The sequence below is a fragment of the Tarenaya hassleriana genome, unplaced genomic scaffold (genome assembly GCF_000463585.1).
Source record: "Tarenaya hassleriana unplaced genomic scaffold, ASM46358v1 Cleome34, whole genome shotgun sequence".
Taxonomy (NCBI): Eukaryota; Viridiplantae; Streptophyta; class Magnoliopsida; order Brassicales; family Cleomaceae; genus Tarenaya; species Tarenaya hassleriana.
The window spans coordinates 924,601-948,488 of NW_010966542.1; the positions used below are offsets into that span (position 1 = coordinate 924,601).

The 23,888-nt window shown below is 39.2% G+C and overlaps 4 protein-coding genes and 1 pseudogene across 4 annotated transcripts in view; all 5 read left to right on the forward strand.

The window, feature by feature from the left end:
- LOC104821781 (protein pleiotropic regulatory locus 1) overlaps window positions 1-790 on the forward strand; it is a 4,572-nt gene extending 3,782 nt beyond the window's left edge. The window contains exons 15-17 of the mRNA XM_010552775.2: window positions 22-86; window positions 168-245; window positions 387-790. Of these exons, the coding sequence (XP_010551077.1) occupies window positions 22-86; window positions 168-245; window positions 387-559 (316 nt within the window). The 3' untranslated portion in view covers window positions 560-790. The remainder of the gene's footprint in view (window positions 1-21; window positions 87-167; window positions 246-386) is intronic.
- Window positions 791-2,912: 2,122 nt separating this feature from the next.
- On the forward strand, window positions 2,913-4,646 carry LOC104821782 (dynein light chain 1, cytoplasmic-like). Its single transcript, XM_010552776.2, has 3 exons — window positions 2,913-3,222; window positions 3,758-3,863; window positions 4,299-4,646. The coding sequence occupies exons 1-3, from the start codon at window positions 3,016-3,018 to the stop codon at window positions 4,379-4,381; spliced, it is 396 nt and encodes a 131-aa protein (XP_010551078.1). The 5' UTR covers window positions 2,913-3,015; the 3' UTR covers window positions 4,382-4,646.
- Window positions 4,647-5,582: 936 nt separating this feature from the next.
- On the forward strand, window positions 5,583-7,714 carry LOC104821783 (60S ribosomal protein L19-3-like). The gene is made up of 5 exons (XM_010552777.2): window positions 5,583-5,757; window positions 6,478-6,600; window positions 6,762-7,075; window positions 7,232-7,281; window positions 7,452-7,714. The coding sequence occupies exons 1-5, from the start codon at window positions 5,646-5,648 to the stop codon at window positions 7,474-7,476; spliced, it is 624 nt and encodes a 207-aa protein (XP_010551079.1). The 5' UTR covers window positions 5,583-5,645; the 3' UTR covers window positions 7,477-7,714.
- Window positions 7,715-8,296: 582 nt separating this feature from the next.
- Window positions 8,297-18,131, forward strand: LOC104821784 (phospholipase D zeta 1). Its single transcript, XM_010552778.2, has 20 exons — window positions 8,297-8,816; window positions 9,319-9,420; window positions 9,607-9,716; window positions 9,813-9,954; window positions 10,156-10,326; window positions 10,841-11,014; window positions 11,565-11,807; window positions 11,898-12,014; window positions 12,595-12,734; window positions 12,887-13,036; window positions 13,363-13,519; window positions 13,599-14,099; window positions 14,739-14,849; window positions 15,472-15,618; window positions 15,711-15,908; window positions 16,079-16,180; window positions 16,429-16,560; window positions 16,895-16,960; window positions 17,308-17,369; window positions 17,471-18,131. The coding sequence occupies exons 1-20, from the start codon at window positions 8,577-8,579 to the stop codon at window positions 17,718-17,720; spliced, it is 3,315 nt and encodes a 1,104-aa protein (XP_010551080.1). The 5' UTR covers window positions 8,297-8,576; the 3' UTR covers window positions 17,721-18,131.
- A 1,812-nt stretch (window positions 18,132-19,943) lies between these two features.
- LOC104821786 lies at window positions 19,944-22,859 on the forward strand (annotated as a pseudogene).
- Window positions 22,860-23,888: the final 1,029 nt, after the last annotated feature.

A 23,888-nucleotide genomic window follows, 5' to 3' on the forward strand; every position in this document is an offset into this window, starting at 1 on the left:
CCCCCCCCCCCCAATGAGCAGTTCTCAGCAGAAAACCATAATTAACACAATGGCGGTGAATGAGGACGGCGTAATGGTCACTGGAGGCAAGTAAACCTAAACTCTTTTTTTCTTGGTGATTTGTTATAATGAAAAGGTGGGGTTCTTCCTCCTCTTGGGGATGACAGGTGACAATGGGAGCTTATGGTTTTGGGATTGGAAGAGTGGACACAATTTCCAGCAGGCGCAAACCATTGTCCAACCAGGTATGCTTGCATGCAGCAACCATCCATCATTCATTCGTCTTGTATTAAATAAATAGCTAACCACACCACCACCAAGGCTGATGATGATTTCGTTGTTGTTATTTGTATTGATGGATGGGGAATGAATGAATAAATGAATAGGGTCATTGGAGAGTGAGGCGGCTATATACGCAGTGGGGTATGATGTAACAGGATCAAGATTGGTGACATGTGAAGCGGATAAGACCATTAAAATGTGGAAGGAAGATGAGAAGGCCACCCCGGAATCTCATCCCATCCACTTCAAACCCCCCAAGGACATTCGACGCTTCTAATGCCACACCAGAAAGACAGACAGAGGCCTGGGCGTTCCCTTCTGCATTTGTACGGTTTGGTTCCGAAACTATTTAATTGATTCTATACAAATTGTATCAAATTAGAGGGTTCGGTTTTGATTTAACCGTCGGTCCGGTTCGTAAAGATTTTATTATATGAGTACTAAACAAGAATAAAAAAAATTGACAGTTACATATGCATTGGTACATAAGGTTGGATAATTTGGTTTTTGGTTTGGTATTTATCGGTTCTAGATTGGTTTTGCTGATTCGGTTTTGGGAATGATTTGTCCGATTTTACAAAAATTATACTAATATTTGTCCTGGTCCGGTTTTGGTTCTTTGAATCGAGATGCCCACTTCCATTATGCATAGGCGGGAAATGAGGCTGCTGCCTCGTAGGTAAAAGGGTGATAGTGGATTTACTTGCCTCTCTGCTAGGGTGGTCTTTTTACGCGAGATTAGGGGTGTCAATCGCGCGGTTCGGTCTGATCCAGTCTAAGTCCACACTTGGTCCGAAGGTTTCGGGTTCGGGTTCAGACTGGCGTTATTTTTTTCGGGTCTATGTAATTAAATCGGAAGTCCGACCCTATATATACCGGACTCGAGTCGGGTCGGGCCGATCTGCATAAATCTCTTTGTAAAATTTTTTTCTTTTTTTTTAATATTGAATTTTCGGATCGGTCCGACTCGAATCCAAAGCCCGATTCGAGCCCGACCCGAAACCTGATTTTTTTCAGGCCACAAAACTTATGTACGAAATCCGCTAATTTTCGGGTTGGGTCAGACCAGGCTTTGGACTTCGGACCCAAATTGACACTCTTACGCGAGATCCACAGATTTTCGGATAATCTATCTTCTCGGATAATCTATCTCCTAAGTATCGGAATCCAACTATTCGTAAACAAATGAGATAGATGATGGGTTTTATGAGATAAAAAATTCAACTATTCGTAAACAAATGAGATAGATGGCATGTCTTATGAGATAAAAAGTCTGAGTTTTGGGTTCAGATTCGTGTTCGAGTATCAGTATTTCATTATTAGTTATTTTGACTAATCGTATGTTTACGTTTTATATTTCTTTACCAAAATATTGTATATTTTTATTTGAAAACTTAGTTAATGATTTGTTGATTTTTGTAAATTTAGATTCTAATTTATATATTTTGGATGATGTTGGATCAATTTTATATGATTTGATATTAAATATTTCTATAAATAGATTATATCTGATTCATTTAAAAAAAATTATTTAATATTCACGGGTTTAGATTTTACGAATACCCGATCATGTATCACGGGTATTCAAATCGCGGATATTAGATATCGTCGAACTAAATTTGGGACATTACCTCTAATAATCTGACGAGATTTTGAGTTACCTCTAATAACCCGACGAGATTTAGATCGAACTCTAAAAACTTGGGATACCCACTGGCGCCCTACACACGCAAGCTCTACACACACAAAAGGATGACTGCTTTCAAAGAGTAAGAAACAAGGAGGGGAGGCCCAGTGGCGGATCCACGTTGATGGCAATGGGGCCCAATTAAAAAAATTTAATTTTCTTTATAAATTTTATAAATTTGTAAATAAAAATTGAAATGCCCCATATTAAAACGTTAAAATTATAATTTGCCCCCTATCAAATATAATCCTAGGTCTGTCACTGGGAGGCCTTACCCTCCTTTAGGTGAACCAACTAATTCTTTCAATTTTTTAATCTTTAAGATTAGTTGATCGATTACGACTTCGATTCAGAATGAGATATATCTCAACCCGAATGAAATAAAACTTAGTCTATATAACTAAAAAGAAATTTTCTTTATAGAAATGTAACTTGGTCTATGTTAGATTTAACACGGGCCATTATAATAATTTTAATTTGATTCAAATGTCATTTTTACTATAAAATATTCATTTAAAAAATTGATTATTTTTTTAGATTAATTCAAATTTTCAATATTTTTGGTAAAAAGAGTCCCACATCGGCGGATTACAGTTTTTCTTCTTGGTTCATGTATACATGATCCTCAACGGATCCACCTTTCACCCCTCCACAAAATACGCCTCAAAGCTTTTGAATATTTTCTCTTCACCATAGTTTTTTACTGACGGGCTTGAACTGTAAATATATGTACACAGATACACATATAAATATACTTGCCGTGTAGTTTTAGTTTTATCAAAGTATATTCCACGATTAGGGGTGTCCGTGACAAAATTGAGAATATTTGGGGATACCTTGTAATTTGGAAAGCTAAGGAAACGACACCGTTTCAATGGATAGGCCTAAAACTTCCGAGTATATATGTGTGCACTCTTCGTCAGCCTGTGCGCTTTGCTTTCCCTTTGTTTTGGTCTCTTTCTGCGTAGAGTTGCTATCGAAGAGAAAAAAAAAGAAAAGAAAGACAATTTAAGAAAAAAAAGGGGGGGAAATCAGAGTAGAGGAAGATGAGCGAGGGGCTGAGGAAGAAGGACTTGTACGGAGCTCCGATGTCAAAAAGTTTATCGGATGATCGGAGATCCGTGCCTCCTCCGTTGGAAACGGCGACGAACATAATCTCTTTGAATCCTTCTCCGCCGAGGAAGAAAGCAGTCATCAAAAGTGCCGACATGAAGGATGATATGCAGAAGGAGGCTATCGACATCGCCATCTCGGTTTGGCTCTCGCTCACACTCTCTTCCTGCATCCTTCTGTTTTCATCTGTATTATGTTCGTGGTCCTTCGAATTTTGGGGTTTTGATCTTGATCTTAGTGTGTAAATAGTTGTGCTGGACCTCGGAATGTCTGTTCTTAACTCATCCGTGTGTTGTTTAGTTTGATTTGGTTTTAGTAAGTTTTGGTAAAGTGATCCATTTTTAAATCTCATCGCATTATCTGAAGTTCGATTGGATGTTCCTTGTCTGAATTATATGTCCTTGTTCGGATTTTTGGGATTTCGATTCCATCTGCTGGAGCTCTTTCTGTGTGCCGCTTTGAATTTCCCTCTCAAGTTCGGGAGAGCTTGTGGGAATGTGTGTCTACTTTGTGTTTGTTGTGAAAGTCTTGACTGTGTAATGCCAATGTCTGTTTTCGATAGCTTATCGGGGAGTGTTTGAATTGAGTTTCTTGAACTTTCTCTGGAACAATTATGTACCCACGGATCTGAATTTACGTTTAAGTTCAAGATCGGAAACTCCATCTGATTTGCAGGCATTCGAGAAGTTCAATGTGGAGAAGGATATAGCTGAACATATAAAGAAGGAGTTTGACAAAAAGCATGGAGCTACTTGGCATTGCATTGTTGGCCGCAACTTCGGTAATGCCCCTTTGTCTGATAAACTTTTCTTTATGATGGTTCATACCAAAACCTTGCATATAGTATAGTCTCTAGGGTTCTTTTCTATCTTCTTGTTGTGGTTTAGAACTTTAGATTCCCTTACTGTTACGGATCTTGGGTATGGCTTTTCTTTTATGATAACCACATTCTAATTCACCGGCGTAGATGGATACCCATTAAAACCTTGTAAATCTGTTTGAGAAAGGATGGGGTTAGTCTTCTAATAGTGCTATTCTTATCACATTTTGATAGAGAAATCAAATCTATTCCAACTACTACTCTGATGTATCAAACAGAGCTTTAGCAAATCCGGGAATGATGACTAACATGTGTTTTCGGCATCCTGAACACAAGTACTCTTACTCGTGTTAGATCCTTGTAATCTCATCGTCATTTGTGTATCTTGTTTTGCAGGTTCATATGTAACGCACGAGACAAACCATTTCGTATACTTTTACCTCGATCAGAAAGCGGTTTTGCTGTTCAAGTCGGGTTAAAGTGAAGGACACTCTCTCGTCTCAATAGACAAGAACGGACGGTAGGTAAAGATTTTCAAAAAAATGCAACGATCAACACTCTCTCTCCCCGGCTGTAGTTAGGTCGTGTAATGTATGTATGTGTGTTTTGTGTCGTGTGGTCTTCTTTGGACAATATGGTTGTTACTGTCCCATGTTGAGAGTTGTTCTTATGATAGTCTTTTGCAATGCTACATGAATCATTTTAAGTTTAAAACCTCTTTCTGGATTTGACAACTTTGAAGAATTTGGAATTTATATTTAAGATTATACATTGAGGACCAACAAGCATAAATACATATAATACATGAGAAAATTAAATTTATCCTTGCAATTCCATCATATCGGTATAGGAGGATTTATGCGGCATATACGACTGCCCATCCATACATGACAAAGAAACTTAACCTTCCTTGGATTATAACATCTCCTCTTTCATAGATTTCGCCATTCTTCTTCGGTTGGTGCCATCCACCCAATTTCTCTTTGATTTCGTTTTTGGTTTTGTTATATGTGTACCAAAGAAGAAGAAAAAAAACTTGATATTTTCACTTAAATTCAATTCATAGGTGATTGTGAATAATTCAGGGTTTTTTTTATTATATTATTTGTAGGATTTGATTCGGTGTTTTAACTTTTCGATTCGAAAACGGTTTATTGAGTTCTACAAAAATTGTACCAAATTAATACCAAATATTATTCGATTCATTTCGGTAGATTTCGGTTTGGATCAAATTTCCGAATCAAAATGTTCACCATCAGACGAGAGGAGCCAACCCTATTCGTGTTCCTAGCCGAGACCCGGTTGGCAAAATCTTAGGAACTGCACATTACCCCATAATACCATATATATATGGCGTGCGTGTTCGTGTGTGTGAAGAACAAATGAAATGTTGATTTTTTTTTAATCAATGCATTAACGTATCATATTATAAGATAAATATTGTATTTTGCTTGAAAACCACTTCTATAAATACTGCATTAATTATTATATTAAATTTGTTTTTTATTCATCAATAGCAATACAAGATCAGAGTTTCAGTATCGAATTATTCATTAATGGGCCGAATTTGGGCGCGAATGTTATTAAAAGGGGCCTGGTTTGGACCAACGAGTAACCTCTTTTTCAATCAGAGGGTGCGATGAACCAAAAAAAAACCCTAAAACTCATCGTCCTCGATTTATATCCTGTCGCCTTTGTTTCTCTCCCTGACGAAGACTTTAACGGAGAGGAGGAAACGGATCCATGGTATCGCTGAAGCTTCAGAAGCGGCTTGCCGCAAGTGTGCTGAAATGTGGGAAAGGAAAGGTTTGGTTGGATCCCAATGAAGTCAGCGAGATCTCCATGGCCAATTCCAGTAAGTTATTCCGTTCTCGCACTCTTGCAGCTTATTTGGTCGAATCCGATACTTCAGGAAGTTCATTTCAGAAGGAATTGGAACGAGAGAGCTCATTTCGTAACTGGGTTTTCTATGTTCGACGGAAATTAGGTTGTTTCATGGATATGATGTTGTTTTTTTGGTCTTTGTCAATGTAATTTGGTCAATTAGAATTTGATGCTTGTCGATGAGATGTAGGTCGACTGAAAGGTAAAGTTCCCGATGCCTCATTTTCTTTCTGAAAGGTACTCATATAGGATATGTACGGTCTACGGTGTCACCGAGAAATTGGGATCTTTGTGCAGGATAATATATATATATATATATATTTATGTATGTATGTAAATTGACTTATGTGTGCGCTCAGATATACAAATATATTCATGTATGTATGATAGTTTGACAGTTCAGTTTTGAAACTGATGTTTGTAGCCATCAGGACTTGCATGTTGTACCTTCTGCATAGTTTCCTTGCCTCCAATTCATTTGAACTGTTTAGCCACGAATCAAAGGAATTGACCTTGCAGCTGGGTTTTTTCTTGTAATGCTTCTCTATGTTTTTTTTGCTAGTTTTATTCTTTAAGCGTCTCTTCTGCCAACTTGATAAACCAAATAGGCGCCTTGATCTTTCGGGGTTTCTCGGTGTCTTAATGCTGTAGGGAGTTTGGCATTCTTCTTACCTGTGGTTACCTGTAACAGGGCAGAATATCAGAAAGCTAGTGAAGGATGGTTTCATCATTAGGAAGCCCACCAAGATCCACTCACGTTCTCGTGCGAGGAGGATGAAAGAGGCCAAGAGAAAGGGTCGTCACTCTGGATATGGTAAGTTCAAACAGAAACATTTTATTGAATGGTCTTCAAATGATTTTTGCAAAATCACTCTTTTGATGGCTACTTCGGTGAGGGATTGTCGCACAAGAATCACTCGAGGTATATTTGCAATCGGAGAAACTTAGCAGGGAAGGTTTACATTTGATTTTCAGGTAAGAGAAAGGGTACCAGGGAGGCAAGGCTGCCGACCAAGATTCTGTGGATGCGGAGAATGAGGGTGTTGAGGCGTCTGCTGAGAAAGTACCGTGAGGCCAAAAAGATTGACAAGCACATGTACCACGACATGTACATGAAGGTGAAAGGTAATGTGTTCAAGAACAAGCGTGTCCTCATGGAGAGCATCCACAAGTCGAAGGCTGAGAAGGCGAGAGAAAAGACCCTCTCTGACCAGTTTGAGGCCAAGCGTGCAAAGAACAAGGCTAGCAGGGAGAGGAAGTTGGCCAGGAGGGAGGAGCGTTTGGCTCAGGTAAAATTACAGTAGAAGACTAAGAACCATATGTACATTTTAGTCGGTTGTAGGGTTGAATGGATGGCAGTTTGCTCTTTCCTAATCCCACTACTTGTTTCGGGTGGCTATCAGCAGTATATATTTGTTTAGTTGCTTATGTTTTGGCATCTCTAGGGACCTGGAGAGAAGGCACCAGCTGCATCAGCACCTCAACAAGTGGCAGAGTAAGAAGCCCTTGTCTCTTCCCTTCTTATAACGTAGTATTCTTGTAGTAAAGTAATAAGGAGGTAGTGATAGAGATTTTGTTAAGAACTTTGGTGAATTTGAGGTCTCGGTTTCTCATAGTTCCGGGTCATCACTACCCGAGTAACCATTAATCGTTGTTTCTGTGCAGGGGAGCTAAGAAGTCAAAGAAGTGATATCGTGTGAAATTTTGCAGTTGATCCTCCCTCGAGGTTGGACCTCGATAATATTTTGTCATTGATCAAGTTTTCTTTTGTAGAAGAATACTTCCTCTTCAATCTTTTTTGTGCTCTGTCGGAGAGAGATTTCTTTCGTGTTTCAAAGCTTTCTGGGATCTTGCAGTGACTGCTTTGTATGATTGATGACCCATCAGGCCTTTTTTCCCTTTTTCAATTTCTGCTATATGTTTCTTCATTGGTTTGCGTTGGAAACGCGCGTTTGGGTCGCGGGAAACCGTTTGCAATAGCGACCGCGGTTTCCCAAGTAATGACGTCAGCCGACACGTCTTGCTCACGCGAGTCGCCACCGCCGCGAGTCGCTCGCGTTTGTTCCCATTCATAGAAAACGCCAACCAGAAGATGGCTCATTACATTCTTTTATGAGTTTGGTCGGTCAATATTGATTTGCTAATTTTATAAAGAAACCAGTCTTTATAATTGAGAAAACAAAATTTAATCTTGTGATTTTAGTTAATATTTTTTTTTCATTTGACTGTGTTTTACGAATTCTGTGACTTGTATATACGCTGGAAAGATGTTATGTACATCCAAAGCAGATAAAAAGGAATAAGAAATAAATTCAAATTGAGAGGCCACTGACCACTGAAACAAATGTAATCGACATAAAATGTGCATGTCGCATTGACATTTTGTAGAATCATAAATGGGTAAGAGAACCGGAAGTAACCGGGTCTATATGTAAACCGGACAAATCCGGGTTCCGGTCAAATAAAGGAGGAACCGTACTCGTGGCGAGAAAAGTCTCCATTTCCACTTAGCTTCTCCTTTGTACCACCACAACACAAACCGACCCCGTCTCTCTCTCTCTCTCTCTCTCTCTCTCTCTCTCGGGACTATTTCTCCAGATTTCTCTTCCTATTGCTATATTTCTCCGTGGATCTTCGAATGATTTGATGTTCGTGTTGATTATTGCTGAAGGAGAAGCAGGAGAAAGGAAAAGGATCACGTGAGAGAAGGATTTGAGATTGTCTTCGTTGGATCTCGAGAATTTTGTGATCAAATTGGATGATTCGAGGTTTCTGATCGTGGAACAGGGAATGGCGTCTGAGCAGTTGATGTCATCCGTCGGAGGCAGTGGACGCTACTTCCAGATGCAGCCGGAGCAGTTCCCGTCGATGGTTTCTTCGTTGTTCTCGTTCGCTCCGGCTCCGACACCGGAGTCTAGTCGGATTTTCGAAGAATTGCCCAAGGCAATTATCGTCTCCGTCTCACGGCCTGACGCCGGCGATATCAGCCCTATGCTCTTGTCTTACACCATTGAGTGCCATTACAAGCAGGCGGGTTAATCTTTCTCTCCCTCGTTAGAATTTATGTCGGGGTTGTGTCAGATTATCTGTTTCGATGGTTCAGACTCGTTAGATGTTACGCTGGAATTTCAAATATGAGCTTTAATTGTTCATGGGTGGTCGATATTGTTAGTTCAATTGGGCATGTAAAATATGGATTTTACAGTTAGAGATGAAGTCCATCAGTTAGAGACAAACCAATTTAATAGGATACTTGGTTATTGTCTTGATTTTTTTTCCTGCTATTACTATAACAATCTGATTTCTTTCTCAGATTGAGTCGTGGAGTCTTACTAGGTATTTATGCTATATTGCTAGTGTGAATTCATGGTAGGTTTACTCTGTTTTTGACATTTGAAACCCATTCAACAGTTCTAACAGCGTACATTTTGTCTCCTTTTTTCTATGGAATTGACGTACTTTTCTTTTAAGCTTTTAACTTTTGGGTGTTTGAGAAGCCTTCAGTCCTAACTTTAGTGTTTCCAATCGACAGTTCAAGTGGCAGCTCATAAAGAAAGCTTCTCAAGTACTTTATTTGCACTTTGCGTTGAAGAAACGTGCTTTTATTGAGGAAATTCATGAGAAGCAGGAACAGGTTTGTGTTGAAATGTGTCTTCTTTTCTCTGTACTTTCACTCTTTAGGATACTTGTGCCTATTGCTACTAGTGTTTTTTGTTATTTTGCTGCTAGAGTAATGTATTACATGCTGTGTTTTTGTCTGTTTTTAGATCACTTCTAATTGCCTTATTGATGTTGGTTTCCTTGGGATGTCATGTTAAAGGTAAAAGAATGGCTTCAAAATCTAGGAATTGGGGATCATGCACCTGTTGTGCAAGATGACGAAGATGCTGACGAAGTTCCATTGCATCAAGATGAGAGTGCCAAAAACAGGTCTGACTATTCAGCGTGTTCCTGATTTCATGACTTATGTATGCTGTAGTGTTCCAGTGGATGTCATTTTTTTTACGAGTAGGCCCTTTTGTTCAGAGATGTTCCTTCGAGCGCTGCTTTGCCAGTCATTCGCCCTGCCTTGGGAAGACAACACTCCATATCTGATAGAGCAAAGCATGCAATGCAAGAATATTTGAACCATTTCCTAGGAAACCTTGATATTGCCAATTCACGGGAGGTATGTGTTTGATAAGGTTTTCCCGCTTGTGGCTACTTTTTTTCAGTTTATTGGCAAGTCATGTCAAGAGTGGTTATCTCTTTTAATCTAGCTAGAAATCCACGTGTCCATCAACCAGATATTCTTGTGCTTGCAAGCTTTGCTTAATCTTTATTCCTAAGGCTTTCTCCATGCTAGTTAAATGCTAAATGCCTAATATAGGTTTGCAGGTTTTTGGAAGTCTCAAAGTTGTCATTTTCACCAGAGTATGGCCCTAAGCTGAAAGAAGACTATATTATGGTAAACCATCTACCAAAAATTTCTAAAGATGACGACTCCAGGAAATGTTGCAGATGCTGTTGGTTCTGTTGCTGCAATGATAATTGGCAAAAGGTATCCCGAATGGTTATTTTCTTGGTTATCAATATATGTTTATAGTTTTTGCATGAAAGTATGATCGTCTTTTTGGCTTTTTGTGTTAGAAATACAAGCTTTATCGATATGTTCCTTCCTTTTCCAACATTTGCCATCTGCCAGTTTCCCTTTCTCTAATCTCTAGTGTTTTGCATTTAATTGCCAACTGATATACAAGAAGGCATAACTTATAGCGTATCCTTTGATAGAACCAACAGTTTGCAGTCATTGGAGAACAATCTGTTTGTAAAAACGTTATCTGTCTAAAATATTTTGCCGTGCTGGTGATATATTGGGTTCAAGGAAGTCTCCCACCCTCTTAGCATAGCTCTTTTTTTTACTTCAGTGTATGGTTGATCATATATCACATTTGTCTTTCTTATGATCCATTTATGCTATCAAAACATCTGTCAACTTAATCAATGGAGATGGTATATAAGGTTTTACTAGAAGATCCATAAAAAAACAACTGTATCTGCTTTTTTTTCCACAGGTGTGGGGTGTACTAAAGCCAGGTTTTCTTGCCTTACTGGAAGATCCATTTGATGCAAAGCCTTTGGATATAATTGTTTTTGATGTCCTACCAGCCTCCAATGGAAATGGTGATGGGCATGTATCACTAGCAGCGGAAGTGAAGGAGCGTAATCCTTTGCGACATGGATTTAAGGTTTGCAGCTACTGCACTACTTTCTTTAAACTATTCCTGCCTCTGCGTGCACTTTCTGAATCACCTTTCGTGATAATTTGCATGTGTTTGTGGAGACTTGTTTGGGTTATTAAAACTCGGACTTCTCGATCATGTGTGTTGAAATTTTTTGAGCTTTCATGATATAAAGGCTGTCAGATTGTCTTCTTGATGAATGTACTGTATAGTAAACTCTCAGAAGTATCTGATGTATATATCTTGTAATTTATATCTGTCTATGTGAATAGTAACTGTAGCATCAATTGTGTCCCTTTAAACTGAACGTATTTCTTGTAAATTTTGGAGTTCTGTAATATACAGATTTGGAAATATACTTTCATTGTCAAGTATGATGGTATTTTATTGAATCTGTCTTTTTTGAAACTTAATAGTTGAAATATCCTTCAATTTCTCGCGTTTTGTGTTGCCTAGATAACTTCAGGTCTGTTGATGAAGAAAGTGGTAATTGAAAAATTTTGAAACTCCAAACTTGAAACGTCTTCTCTTTTGACTGGTAATTGAAAATTTTAAGGTAACATGTGGGAATCGGAGTATTAGAATAAGGGCCAAGAGTGGTGCAAAGGTTAAAGATTGGGTGTCTGCTATCAATGATGTCGGTCTCAGACCTCCCGAGGGCTGGTGTCATCCTCATCGCTTTGGCTCTTTTGCTCCTCCAAGGGGTTTGACAGATGATGGAAGTCAGGCACAGTGGTTTGTTGATGGTGGAGCAGCTTTTGAAGCCATTGCTTCTTCCATTGAAAATGCTAAATCTGAGGTCTGTCACTTTTCATCTCAGGGTACAGAGATAAGTTCTGTTCTGTTTTTTATCTGTTGTTTGTTTGGCTAATCTAAACTTTTCATGTAGATTTTCTTATGCGGCTGGTGGTTGTGCCCAGAACTCTATCTTAGGCGTCCTTTGCAGTCCCAGGCATCTTCCAGACTTGATACTTTACTGGAGGACAAAGCTAAACAAGGAATTCAGGTACGCAAGGCCTCTGTGTAGTAAATAGCTATTTTCTTCTGTATATCTTCATTATGAAGCTTGTCTAGGTAGGATATATGCAATAGAGATTTTACACGCAATATATTTTGTGCGGTCACAAAAACACTTTTCTATCTATCAGATGGTTAGAACTGCATTAATGTCACTCTCTTAACTTGGCAGAGAAAATGACTTGTATTGTACAGGATCATTTCCCTATTAAAGGACAACCTATGGATATTTTTGTTCTTTGTTTTTTTTTCTGGCAAACGCATATATGCACATGTTTCTGGATGCGTGTGGTTTACCTATTGATACAGATACTTCTGGGTGTCAATGTCATCCTTGTCTAATTGTATTTATGTATTCACATATGTACGTATGTATTTATATATGTATATCTGTATAATATCTTTGACAACCAGCATGAGTGCTTATTGAACTCTTGTTCTAGTTTGTTTAAACTGCTGCATGTTATAGTCCCGGCAAAAACTGAAACCTGCTTTATTTTTCTTCTTTAACTTTCTTTCGTTAATTAAAGTGTGATGCATTTTCATCAGCTCTTTACTGTGCTATACAGATTTACATCCTTCTATACAAAGAGGTTGCTCTGGCATTGAAGATCAACAGTGTATATAGCAAGCGTAAGCTTCTTAGCATTCATGAGAATGTCAGAGTGCTTCGTTATCCTGACCACTTCTCTAGTGGTGTCTACCTTTGGTAAGAGATGGTGGAGAACCGAATTGAAAATTCTTTCTAATATATCTAATTTGTTTCCTTTTCATTTTGTCTTTCTCGGTTTGGTATTAAAGTTACCGAGGTTTCTACTTCTGTCTAAGAAACATTTTTTTTTATATTTCTGCATATTGTAGGTCTCACCATGAAAAACTTGTCATTGTTGATCATCATATATGCTTTATCGGTGGTCTGGACTTGTGTTTTGGTCGGTATGATACATTTGAACACAGAATAGGGGATAATCCTCCTCTTATATGGCCTGGAAAGGACTATTACAACCCCAGGTATGAATCCACTTTTGTGACGAGTGTTTAGTGATATTATGACCATGACTAATAGTAGATTCTGAGATGTAAAACCTTCTTATATGTTGTTTTGCCGATTGGCTTTTTGTGATGGGAACAGAGTATTTGTGTAAAACCTGCTAGTAATTTTAGCTCTGATTATAGATTGTTGAAAATAAATTGTTGGGTGTCTTTCTACTAACAGTTTTCGAGATAACAGATACAAACCAGAAAATCCATTCCTAAGTTTTCTCTGTTGAAATCTACAATGTGGTTGCTTTTTCAGTAACGATGCAATAATTTATTTTTTTGTTACTCTTCTTCAGGGAATCTGAACCTAATTCTTGGGAGGATGCACTGAAGGATGAGTTAGATCGTAGAAGATATCCTCGAATGCCTTGGCATGATGTCCATTGTGCTTTATGGGGTCCACCTTGTCGTGACGTGGCTAGACACTTTGTTCAACGCTGGAACTATGCTAAGGTTTTCTTATGTTTCTTATTGTATTTTCTTTTGAATTTTGTTGTGATATCACAATAAGACATCCAGTTATTCATTTCAGAGAAACAAAGCACCGTATGAAGATGCAATTCCACTCCTTATGCCCCAGCACCACATGGTTATACCCCACTACATGGGAAGACATAGGGCAACAGAGATTGAACCCAAGAAAGAAGAAGACGCTTTTAAAGGGATCAAAAGAGAGGATTCTTTTTCTTCTAGATCATCTTTGCAGGACATTCCTCTACTTTTGCCTCAAGAGCCTGTTGAGCAAGATGGTTCAAGTGGGGGCCGGAAAGCGAATGGAATGAACAGTAGAAATGTTCCTTTCTCTTTTCGGAAGTCCAAGATTGAACCGGTTGACGGAGATACTCCTATGAGGGGTTTTGTAGATGATCTTAATGTGCTAGATATTCCTGCAAAAAAATCCTCAGATACCTTGGCACAGCGTGATTCTAGTGCTGTAGATTCGGAGTGGTGGGAAACTCAAGAGCGTGGTTATCAGGTTGGGTCCCCAGATGAGGCGGGGCAAGTCGGCCCTAGAGCTTCATGCCGCTGTCAGGTGGGTGATATTCTTTAAATGGCATGGTGCAAAGTAAATTGACAATTGATCATGAAACGTTTTTCTCAGGACTATTCTGATTATTCTTAATCAGAAAGAATTTAGAAGAGTAGCTGAAGCTGAATGTCTGCAAAAAAAAAAATGATGTGAATTTCTTCGGCATTGCGGCTTGTTATATGTAGTTTTGCATTACAGGTTGTTTTATGTAGGGGCGTCAGTACTTGGGGAGAAAAGTCTAAGTTTTAACCAAAATGTCAATTTAAACTTAATTCACTTACTGTGATATTCTGTTAGCAGTTGACCCTTCTGTCACCTGATGAAGCTCAAAATTCGAGTTTCAAAGTTTCATAATGAGATTATATAGTTTTTTTCTGCATTGTTCTCCACTTTATTGGACTTTGTTTGTCAAGAGATGCTGTCTCATTTTTCCTCATATCTTTCCATTGAAATGAGTAGAGGGAAGTTTCTTTATGATTGAAGTAATTTGTTGACCTCCCAATTCAATAAGGGAGGTGCTATCTTCATGGGATCCTCTTTTGTTATTTTCCTCCTTGTCTTCAGCTCTTATATTCGTTGACATCTTTTCTCAAGTTGAAAAGCTCATGTAGTTCTTCTCAACACTCACAATTCCCTTTTCAGATCATACGAAGTGTCAGTCAGTGGTCTGCTGGAACAAGCCAAGTTGAAGAGAGTATCCATTCTGCTTATCAGTCTCTCATCGACAAAGCCGAGCATTTCATCTATATTGAGGTATATGCTAAGCTTTTTCTTCTTCAAGGTTTGCATGAGCCATTCCATAAGCAAACTGGTTTTAGCAACAAATGGAACATGACAGAAACAATTTGCGATCAGTTTCCCCTAGAACTAAGTATTGTTCAGTAGGTATTACTAGAAACCACTGGGCAGAATTCTGAAACATCTGAAAAAATATACAAGTAATTTGAGTTGTGAGTCAAACATCGTGGAAATGTGTTACTTGCCCCTAGTTGACTTGACCACCCAGTTGCCCTTAGTCTCGATCGAGTTATAACTGAACACTTGTATTCTCACTGGAGTGGATACCCTTAACACATTGAGAAGGACTTTCCTACCTATCAACTATTGTGGCTTGGCTTAAGCAATAGATTAAACTGTTATTTTGAGGGGATTAGTCCCTTTCTCAAATTCAGTGACTTAATTCCTCTGCTGGAGGATAATCTTGTGGACTTGAACACAATTGGTAAGACAAGTTCTATCGATAGGCACCTGTATGAATTCATCAATTCAGACTTTGGATTAACAAAACTGGGATTTTTTTTTGAAATTGATAATATGTAAGTTTCATATGTAGTTCTTTTTCTGAGTTTTGCTTATGTCTGCAATATATCTCCAGAACCAGTTCTTCATATCAGGCCTTTCAGGAGATGACACCATCAGAAACCGTGTTTTGGAAGCATTGTACAAAAGAATTTTGCGTGCCCACAATGAGAAGAAGGTTTTCAGGGTTGTTGTTGTCATACCACTCCTCCCAGGTTTCCAGGTTAAATTTGTCTTTACTTAAAGGGCTTTCAGCTTCCAAATAGTATTGCTCTTATAGATGTATATGTTTTTACATACTTGTGTGCCTGGCAGGGAGGTATTGATGACAGTGGTGCAGCATCTGTTAGAGCCATAATGCATTGGCAGTATCGAACCATATGCAGAGGACAGAACTCAATATTGCATAATCTTTACAATACTATTGGGCCGAAAGCTCATGATTATATTTCGTTCTACGGCCTTAGGGCTTATGGTAAACTTTCTGAGGATGGTCCTGTAGCAACCAGTCAGGTAACATCTCAATCACCAGTGGTTCTGCTTTGTTTGTCTGCTATACATAGGGCTTCTTATCTAGTGGTGACTGCAGCACCATATGTTTATAGTATCTAGTTATCCATATTTTGTGTTTGTAAGCTTATAACAACTGTAAGTGCCTATACTATATTTCTCTATCCATGCAGGTGTATGTTCACAGTAAGATCATGATCATAGATGACCGTGCAGCATTGATTGGATCTGCCAATATCAATGACCGTAGTTTGCTTGGCTCGAGAGATTCTGAGGTCTTACTTAGTTCCCTCGTTGATTCTTGTGCTATGTGTTGCTACCATCCTTGTTTCATATTGTAATACCAAGATGGAGTTTAGGAAAAATGGAAAGAAATAAGTTGGTAGAGGAATGAAAATAGATTTCTGAAGGAGAAAGTGTCAGTTGCCTCAAAGATGTTTAACAGGGCGTTTATGTTATGGCAGAAATGAATTGAAGTATGGTGAACATGAGTAAACATAATGTTTTCCTCTGTTTATTTCAGATTGGAGTACTTATTGAGGACAAAGAATTGGTTGATTCGCACATGGCAGGAAAGCCATGGAAGGCTGGAAAATTTTCTTCAAGTCTTCGGCTCTCTTTGTGGTCTGAGCACCTTGGACTACGTACAGGAGAGGTCCGTATCTTTTCAAATAAATTATCAGTCTTCACCATTTTAAAAGGTTTTTCTTTCTTCCAACAAAAGATATCAGGGGAAGATCAGGTTTTTACGGAAAAAACTTTAATAGCCGTGAAAGTTGTTGACTACACATGTCATCGGAGACATTACTCTATTTGGTAGATGATGATTTGAGCCTCCTTAGTATGAACTTTCGAACATTGGATGTGTTTATAAAAGGGGGTTTCAAGTTTCAACCCGTCCCTCACCCTAACCACGTGTCATACATAATCGACAGTCATAGTCATGTCACTATTCTGAACACGTGTTCTTTCTCTCTTCCTTTTGCCAGATCGATCAGATTATTGACCCTGTCTCTGATTCCACGTACAGAGAGATATGGATGGCTACCGCAAAGGTTAGAATAGAATACGATCTGAACCCTTTCGCTTTTTATTGTTTGATTTGGGACTGTTTGAGCTCAACATCTGCTCCACCACAGAGATCCGCATAGAAGTTCAGGATTTGTGATTTCAATAAACCAATTGTTATGGGAATTGTAGGAACAGGCTTTCGTCCTCTAGCTTGTCTATTACAGAATCAAAACGATTTATCATACTGCATGATCTGCATGGTTCTTGCGTTTTGTATCGCATAAGCAACTTAGCTAGTATGCTTCATTCATACTAGCCATTATTTATTTTCGTTTGAGCATTTGACTGTCTTGTATTAACATGTGTGGGTGTTTTGTTATTTATGTGACAGACAAATACAATGATTTACCAGGATGTCTTCTCGTGTGTGCCCAATGATCTCATCCATTCAAGGTAAAGACTAAAGAGACCAATCATTATGTTCCATGTTCAGGACCTACGACTGACTATATGTTCCAGAAAAACCTGAACTAATTTGATATATGTATAAGCAGAATGGCATTCAGACAAAGCATGGGGTACTGGAAGGAGAAGCTGGGACACACGACCATTGATCTGGGAATAGCTCCGGAGAAGCTGGAATCATACCACAACGGAGACATCAAGAGAACAGACCCACTTGACAGACTCAAGTCCGTGCGTGGACACCTCGTGTCGTTCCCCTTGGATTTCACGTGCAAGGAAGACCTCAGACCTGTTTTCAACGAGAGCGAATACTACGCCTCTCCTCAAGTCTTCCACTGATCCCCAATCCTTTTCATTCCACTGGTCCAAAATAAATTCAGAAATGCTGATTTTAGAGGAATGATTCCATTGTTTCTGGTCTTTTTAACCTATTGATTCCGTTAGGAAGAGTTCTGTATAGGGGACGTGGCAGAGGAAGAGACGATATGCTCATTTTCATACAGGCATAGAGAGAGAGAGAGAGAGAGAGAGAGAGAGAGAGAGAGAGAGAGAAAAAAGGTTTAAACTAAACTCACATAAAGAGGTAAAGGAGGTTTCATTCATATATTTTATAGACAACATATTCAAAGATTATTTATCCATACATACAACAGAGATTTTACTGTAAGATTCCATTGCCTCCTGATACTTCTTTTATGTGTAATGTTGAACACTTAATTCTTTCAGGCCATGTATATAATTATTTCTGTTCCCTGACACTTCAATTTTCGTCCCAATAGTATTGAAAAGTTTACGCAGCATTGAGTTCTGTCCTCTGCATACGGTTTGATACTGCCAATGCATTATGGCTCTAACAGATGCTGCACCACTGTCATCAACACCTCCCTGCCAGGCACACAAGTATGTAAGAACGCATACTAACCTGGAAACCTGGGAGGAGTGGAGTGGTGTTATGACAACCGTAACCCTGAAGGCTTTCTTCTCATTGTGGGCACGCAAAATTCTCTTGTACAGTGCTTCCGTGTCATCTCCTGAGAGGCCTGATATGAAGAACTGGTTCTGGAGATATATTGCAGACATAAGCAAAGCTCAGAAAACGAACTACATATGAAACTCACATATTATCAATTTCGAAAAGGAAATTCCTTATTTTGCTAATCTAAAGTCTGAATTGATAAATTCATACAGGTGTCTATCTATAGAACTTGTCTTACAGAGTGTGTTCAAGTCCACAAGATTATCGTCCAGCGGAGGAATTAAGTCCCTGAATTTGAGAAAGGGGCTAATCCCCTCGAAATAACAGTTTAATTAATCTTTTGGTAAAGCCAAGCCACAGCAGGTGATGGGTAGGAAAGTCCTTCTCAATGTGTTAAGGGTATCCACTCCAGTGAGGATACCAGTGTTCGGTTATAACTCGATCGAGACTAGGGGCAACTGGGTGGTGCCAAGCCAACTAGAGGCTTCAGACAGTGGTTTCTAGTAATACCAATTGAACAATACTTAGTTCTAGGGGAAACTGATTGCAATATGTTTCTGTCATGCTCCATTTGTTTTACGGAATGGCTCATGCAAACCTTGAAGAAGAAAACGCTTGGCATATACCTCAATATAGACGAAATGCTCGGCTTTGCCAATGAGAGGGAGAATGGATACTCTCGAACCATCTTGCTCGACAGGCTCTTGAGGCAAAAGTAGGGGGAATGAATGTCCTTCAAAGATGATCAATAAGCAAAAGAATCCTCTCTTTTGATCCCCTTAAGAGTGTCTTCTTCTTTCTTGGATTCAATCTCTGTCGCCCAATGTCTTCCCATGTAGTGTGGGTATAACCATGTGGTGCTGGGGCATAAGGAATGGAATCGCATCTTCAGAAATGAATAACTGGATGTCTTATTTTCATATCACAACAAAAGCTCAGAAGAAAATACAATAAAAAACTGGAAACACGAGACTCGGTTCTTCAACTCTTGTTTGCTCATCTTCTAATTCTGTTGGTGTGCTCCTTTTTTTCCCTCCATATTATATAATTTAAGTTCTTAATTCATTTGTATAAATGATTTTGAGTGATGCTCTGTATGTATAAATATGTGTGTTTATATACCAATAATGGTATAACAGTGCGAGATGTAAAGGATGTTCCATATGTAATCATTATGGTTTTTCTGATTGAACTGTTTTTTTTTTGACTAAATCACTAAAATTTCATTATGTTTTGCGGTGCTAAAATTTTATTAGATTTGTGATTAAATATTTGGAAGAATTTTTTTTTGTTTCAATACATTGAATGGATTGTTTGGAGGTTATTATGTAAAATGGTTGATAATACTTGATGATGATATTCTGAATATAATTTTTTAAATATTTATATTATTATGTGAGATTTTATTTAAATATTTTTATTTTTATTTTTATTAAAATTTTAATTTTAAAATTTGGATATTATTTTTTTTGGGTAACGTTTTCTATCCCGAGATCGGAACCAGCTATGTGATTAATTTTTTTTAAAAAAAATTCAGGTTTGTATGTTATTACAAATTTCGGAATTTTTATAATTTTAGTTTTGCAATCTATAGGTTTTTTAAAGTTTATACTAAAATCTTAAAAAAAAATATTATGCAATTATACGTTATAAATCATAAAATGAGTAGAGTATGTTTCAAAATTATTCAAAAGACGTAATCGGCATTAGAACCTCGAAAGTATCGAGGTTTTTTCCAAAAATTGACGGGCAGGCCCAACAAAAACGTAAAGGTTAGACCCACTCGCTTCAGTTCGCATGCCAGGTGTTGGAGACGATCCGCCTTCTCTTTACGGTCATCGACGGATCACCTTTCACCCCTGACAGGACGGGATTGTCGCGGGAAATGGCCCCTATCCTTCTTTTATAGAGGACACTGAAGTATCAAACTATAAATATTGCCGATGTGGGACAGATATATATAGAGGTTTGCATCCAACGCCGTGCTCGCGGGCGGCTCGAGCCTTCCCTGTGGGCATCGGAAACGGTACTATTTTCGTCGGATATCCGGCGACCGATCTGAAGACGGCTGGTGACGTCACCCAGATGCAAGCGCGCGTCGAGCTTGTCGGGACGCAGTTCGGAGTTGCTCCGCCGAATGTGCCGCTTCCGAAGAACATCACACTTGCTAATGATGGATGGGTTTGTCCCAAGGCCACTCACCGAGGTAAATCATACCATTTCGTTTGTATTTCCTGAATTTCCGTCTCGATTTTCTCATCCAATCCTCTTTTCCGAATCTCATGGAGAGAAGATTGCGCTTGTTTTGAATATCGCACGACTGTTAGAGTGATCTGGGTTTGCTATTTTTAGAATGAAGAATCGACGATGAAACCTAGTATTGTAGTTCAAGCATTGGATATTGTAGTTCAAGCATTATCCACAGGAAGTTAAAACCCTGAAAACAATCACAGTGATCAGATCTCGTGGAAAAAGTCTATGCTTGTCTACGTTTCTTTTGTCTGAAAGTTGGAACCAGTCTGTAGTGGTAATCCAGATTGGAGCTTTAACCAAAAGGAAGATTCCTCTCCCAGTGTTTTTTGATTGGCTCTAGTAATCTTATAACTGCAATGAATCTAAGTAGTTATGCTGCTTCAAATGTCCTAGTAATCTTTCAATACATTGTTTGATGTGGACCAAAGACGATTTGATGCTCCTTCCGCTATCATAGTCTTCACATTAAGGGATAATCCCGGAGTAGCGATTAGCAATGACAAAGAGCTTATCACAGACTGAGTTTTTGTTGTAGGTTGTCTCTGTGTTTGTTGCTATTCTGCTTCTTGATGTTTGGTTTCTTATGTTGTGTTGAATTCCCCATACTCTGGGTTTTTTTTTTCCAGGTAAAGAACATTCTACAAGTATGCTGCAATCCAGATCCAAACTTTAAAACTGACATCATTGACGAAGAATTCCTTTCCCGGAATGAGGGAGATCTCACCATCATGTACGATGTGATCAGATCATATGCATCGAATTACTGGGCCCAAGTCACAATCGAGGACCATAACCCGCTCGGCCGGTTGGACAACTGGAAACTAAGCTTATAGATTGGATGTGGGATGAATTCATCTACATCATGAAAGGGGCTTACCCGAGTCCTGTCGATTCATCAGATTGCGTTGACGACTTTTCCAAGTTCTCGACTTTTCCAATGTTTTGAGCTGTGCCAGGCGGCCAACTATCATAGACCTTCCTCTTACGAAGTATAATGATTCTACAGTGGGCTTTATTCATTCATGATGTAGAAATGGGACAATTTTGCCACGGTCTATGGATCCAAGCAAGTCGAGTTCAGTCTTCCAGATGCAAGTGTTCAAAATGCCACCAGATCTCAACATTTCTGCTCTGTCTCCTCCTCAGTGTTGGCGGATCAACGGAACCCTGAACCCAGACTACCAATGTGGTCCTCCTGTTCGGGTGAGCCCGAGCCAGTTCCCTGATCCAAGTGGCTTGCCCTCAAATGGACCGCTTTTGCGAGTTGGCAGGTAGTCTGCAATATCACCCAACCAATGGGCTCTAGCCCAAGATGTTGTGTACATTCTCTGCGTACATCAAGGACTCGATCATCCCATGTAAAACCTGTGCTTGCGGGTGTTCCCGCAGCCGGGCAGCTCGCACGTGTAGCACAACTGCCCTGGCTATCCTTCTTCCACCTGAGGCCCTTCTGGTTCCTTTTGAGAACCAAACCACTCTTGCCCTTGCTTTGGGTGGATCTGAAACACGGGCCAGTGCCAGATCCTTTGCCTTGCGGTGATAATTGTGGAGTCAGCATCAATTGGCATTTGGCAACAGGCTACAGAGGCGGATGGACTGCTCGAGTCACGATGTTCAACTGGGGGAGAACTGACTTTGCTTGCTGAGTTCAGATGAGAAAAGCAACCCCAGGTTTTGAGAAGGCTTACTCGTTTAACGGAACCACCCTCAGTATCGATGGGGTGAACAATACTATATTCATGGAGGGTCTTCCCGGGCTGAACTATCTTGTTACAGAAAGAGACAGTGATAACCCGAGGAAAGACCCTCGGGTTCCCAGGAAGCAACAGTCGAGTATCTCATTTACCAAGAAATTGATACCAGGGATCAATGTCCGAGCTGGTGATGGATTCCCGACCAAAGTATTCTTCAATGGAGAAGAATGCTCGCTCCCAACCGTACTTCCGATGAGCAATGGCTTCCGAAGACACGTCTCCAGCCTTCTTCTGTCTTTACCCGATTTGGCTCTCTTGATTCTGCTGCTATAAAGTCCCCTGAAGGAGCCTCATTTTCGGGGGTAATACCATTCAGTGATTCTTTGTAACCGATATGATATGACGGATGATACAGTGTTTCAGATTGGTTTTGCAAATGCCCAGAAGAAGAAGAAGAAGAAGAAGAAGATTAAGTAGATAGATTGCGTCTCTGCTGCTTCTACCACTTGTGCAGTGAATTTTGTATTGGTGTGGTTTATATTCTTTGTTAGTCAATTGTCAGTAATCCTCAGCCTCTTCGCTGTTCTGTGCGCCTTGGTGTTTTATTGCTCCCGGCCTGATTTACAAAACCAAACCGGTCTGGTGTGTCAGTCCCGGTTTACTTTGGTTATGCAAACCGATTCGATTTGACGTGTTATTGGATATTGGTAACGGTTTAAGTTGACGTGGAGGAAAGAAGATCCTTGGCTTAATCCATGCCATCATATAAAACAGAATTAGTTGAAAACGCGAGGAAAATCAATTTCCAACCCAATCAAAATATCTCTCAAAATAATTTGAGAGAAACATGCCACATTCAAGATTTTATATAATTTTCTACAGAAAATAATTTTTTATTGATTGAAAGGGAAATAATTATATCTTGTGGCTTTTCGGTTACCCACGAATGTCGGGTACCCGAAAACCCACAGGTGTCGGGTAAAAATGGTCATCCTCAACTGGGACCCATGACCATTGTCTGGGAATAGCTCCGGAGAAGCTGGAGTCATACCACAACGGAGACATCAAGAGGACAGATCCACTTGACAGACTCAAGTCCGTGCGTGGAAACCTCGTGTCTTTCCCCTTGGATTTCATGTGCAAGGAAGACCTCAGGCCCGTTTCAGCGAGAGCCTCAAGTCTTCCACTGATCAATCAATTCCCCTTCTTTCTGGTCTTTTTAACCTATTGATTCCTTTAGGAATTTTGTATAGGGGATTTCGCAGACGAAGACATACAATATTATATATATATATATATTCAAAGATAGAAAGAATTTAAATAAACTCACAGAAAGAGAAAAAAGAGGTTTCATATAATATATATATATTCAAAGATTATTTATCCGTACATACTATAGAGATTTTATTTTAAGATACATTGCCTCTTCCTGATAGTTCTTAATACCAAAATCTATCTTCTTAATTCAGCGTTGAAAAAGAGAGTATATTTTATGTTTGTGAATTGTATATGGGTTTGTTTGCATAATAAATGTCTGTAAATCTCTCTTTTACATATTTACCTAAACACCCCCCACCAACTCCA

Coding starts and splice junctions, on each gene's coding strand:
- LOC104821782 (XM_010552776.2), top strand. CDS start 3,016: ATGAGCGAGGGGCTGAGGAAGAAGGACTTGTACGGAGCTCCGATGTCA. Junction 3,223..3,757: donor CTATCGACATCGCCATCTCG/GTTTGGCTCTCG, acceptor TCTGATTTGCAG/GCATTCGAGAAGTTCAATGT. Junction 3,864..4,298: donor CATTGTTGGCCGCAACTTCG/GTAATGCCCCTT, acceptor CTTGTTTTGCAG/GTTCATATGTAACGCACGAG.
- LOC104821783 (XM_010552777.2), top strand. CDS start 5,646: ATGGTATCGCTGAAGCTTCAGAAGCGGCTTGCCGCAAGTGTGCTGAAA. Junction 6,601..6,761: donor GGGTCGTCACTCTGGATATG/GTAAGTTCAAAC, acceptor TTTGATTTTCAG/GTAAGAGAAAGGGTACCAGG. Junction 7,282..7,451: donor GCACCTCAACAAGTGGCAGA/GTAAGAAGCCCT, acceptor GTTTCTGTGCAG/GGGAGCTAAGAAGTCAAAGA.
- LOC104821784 (XM_010552778.2), top strand. CDS start 8,577: ATGGCGTCTGAGCAGTTGATGTCATCCGTCGGAGGCAGTGGACGCTAC. Junction 11,015..11,564: donor CTTTGCGACATGGATTTAAG/GTTTGCAGCTAC, acceptor GAAAATTTTAAG/GTAACATGTGGGAATCGGAG. Junction 15,619..15,710: donor CACTCCTCCCAGGTTTCCAG/GTTAAATTTGTC, acceptor TGTGCCTGGCAG/GGAGGTATTGATGACAGTGG.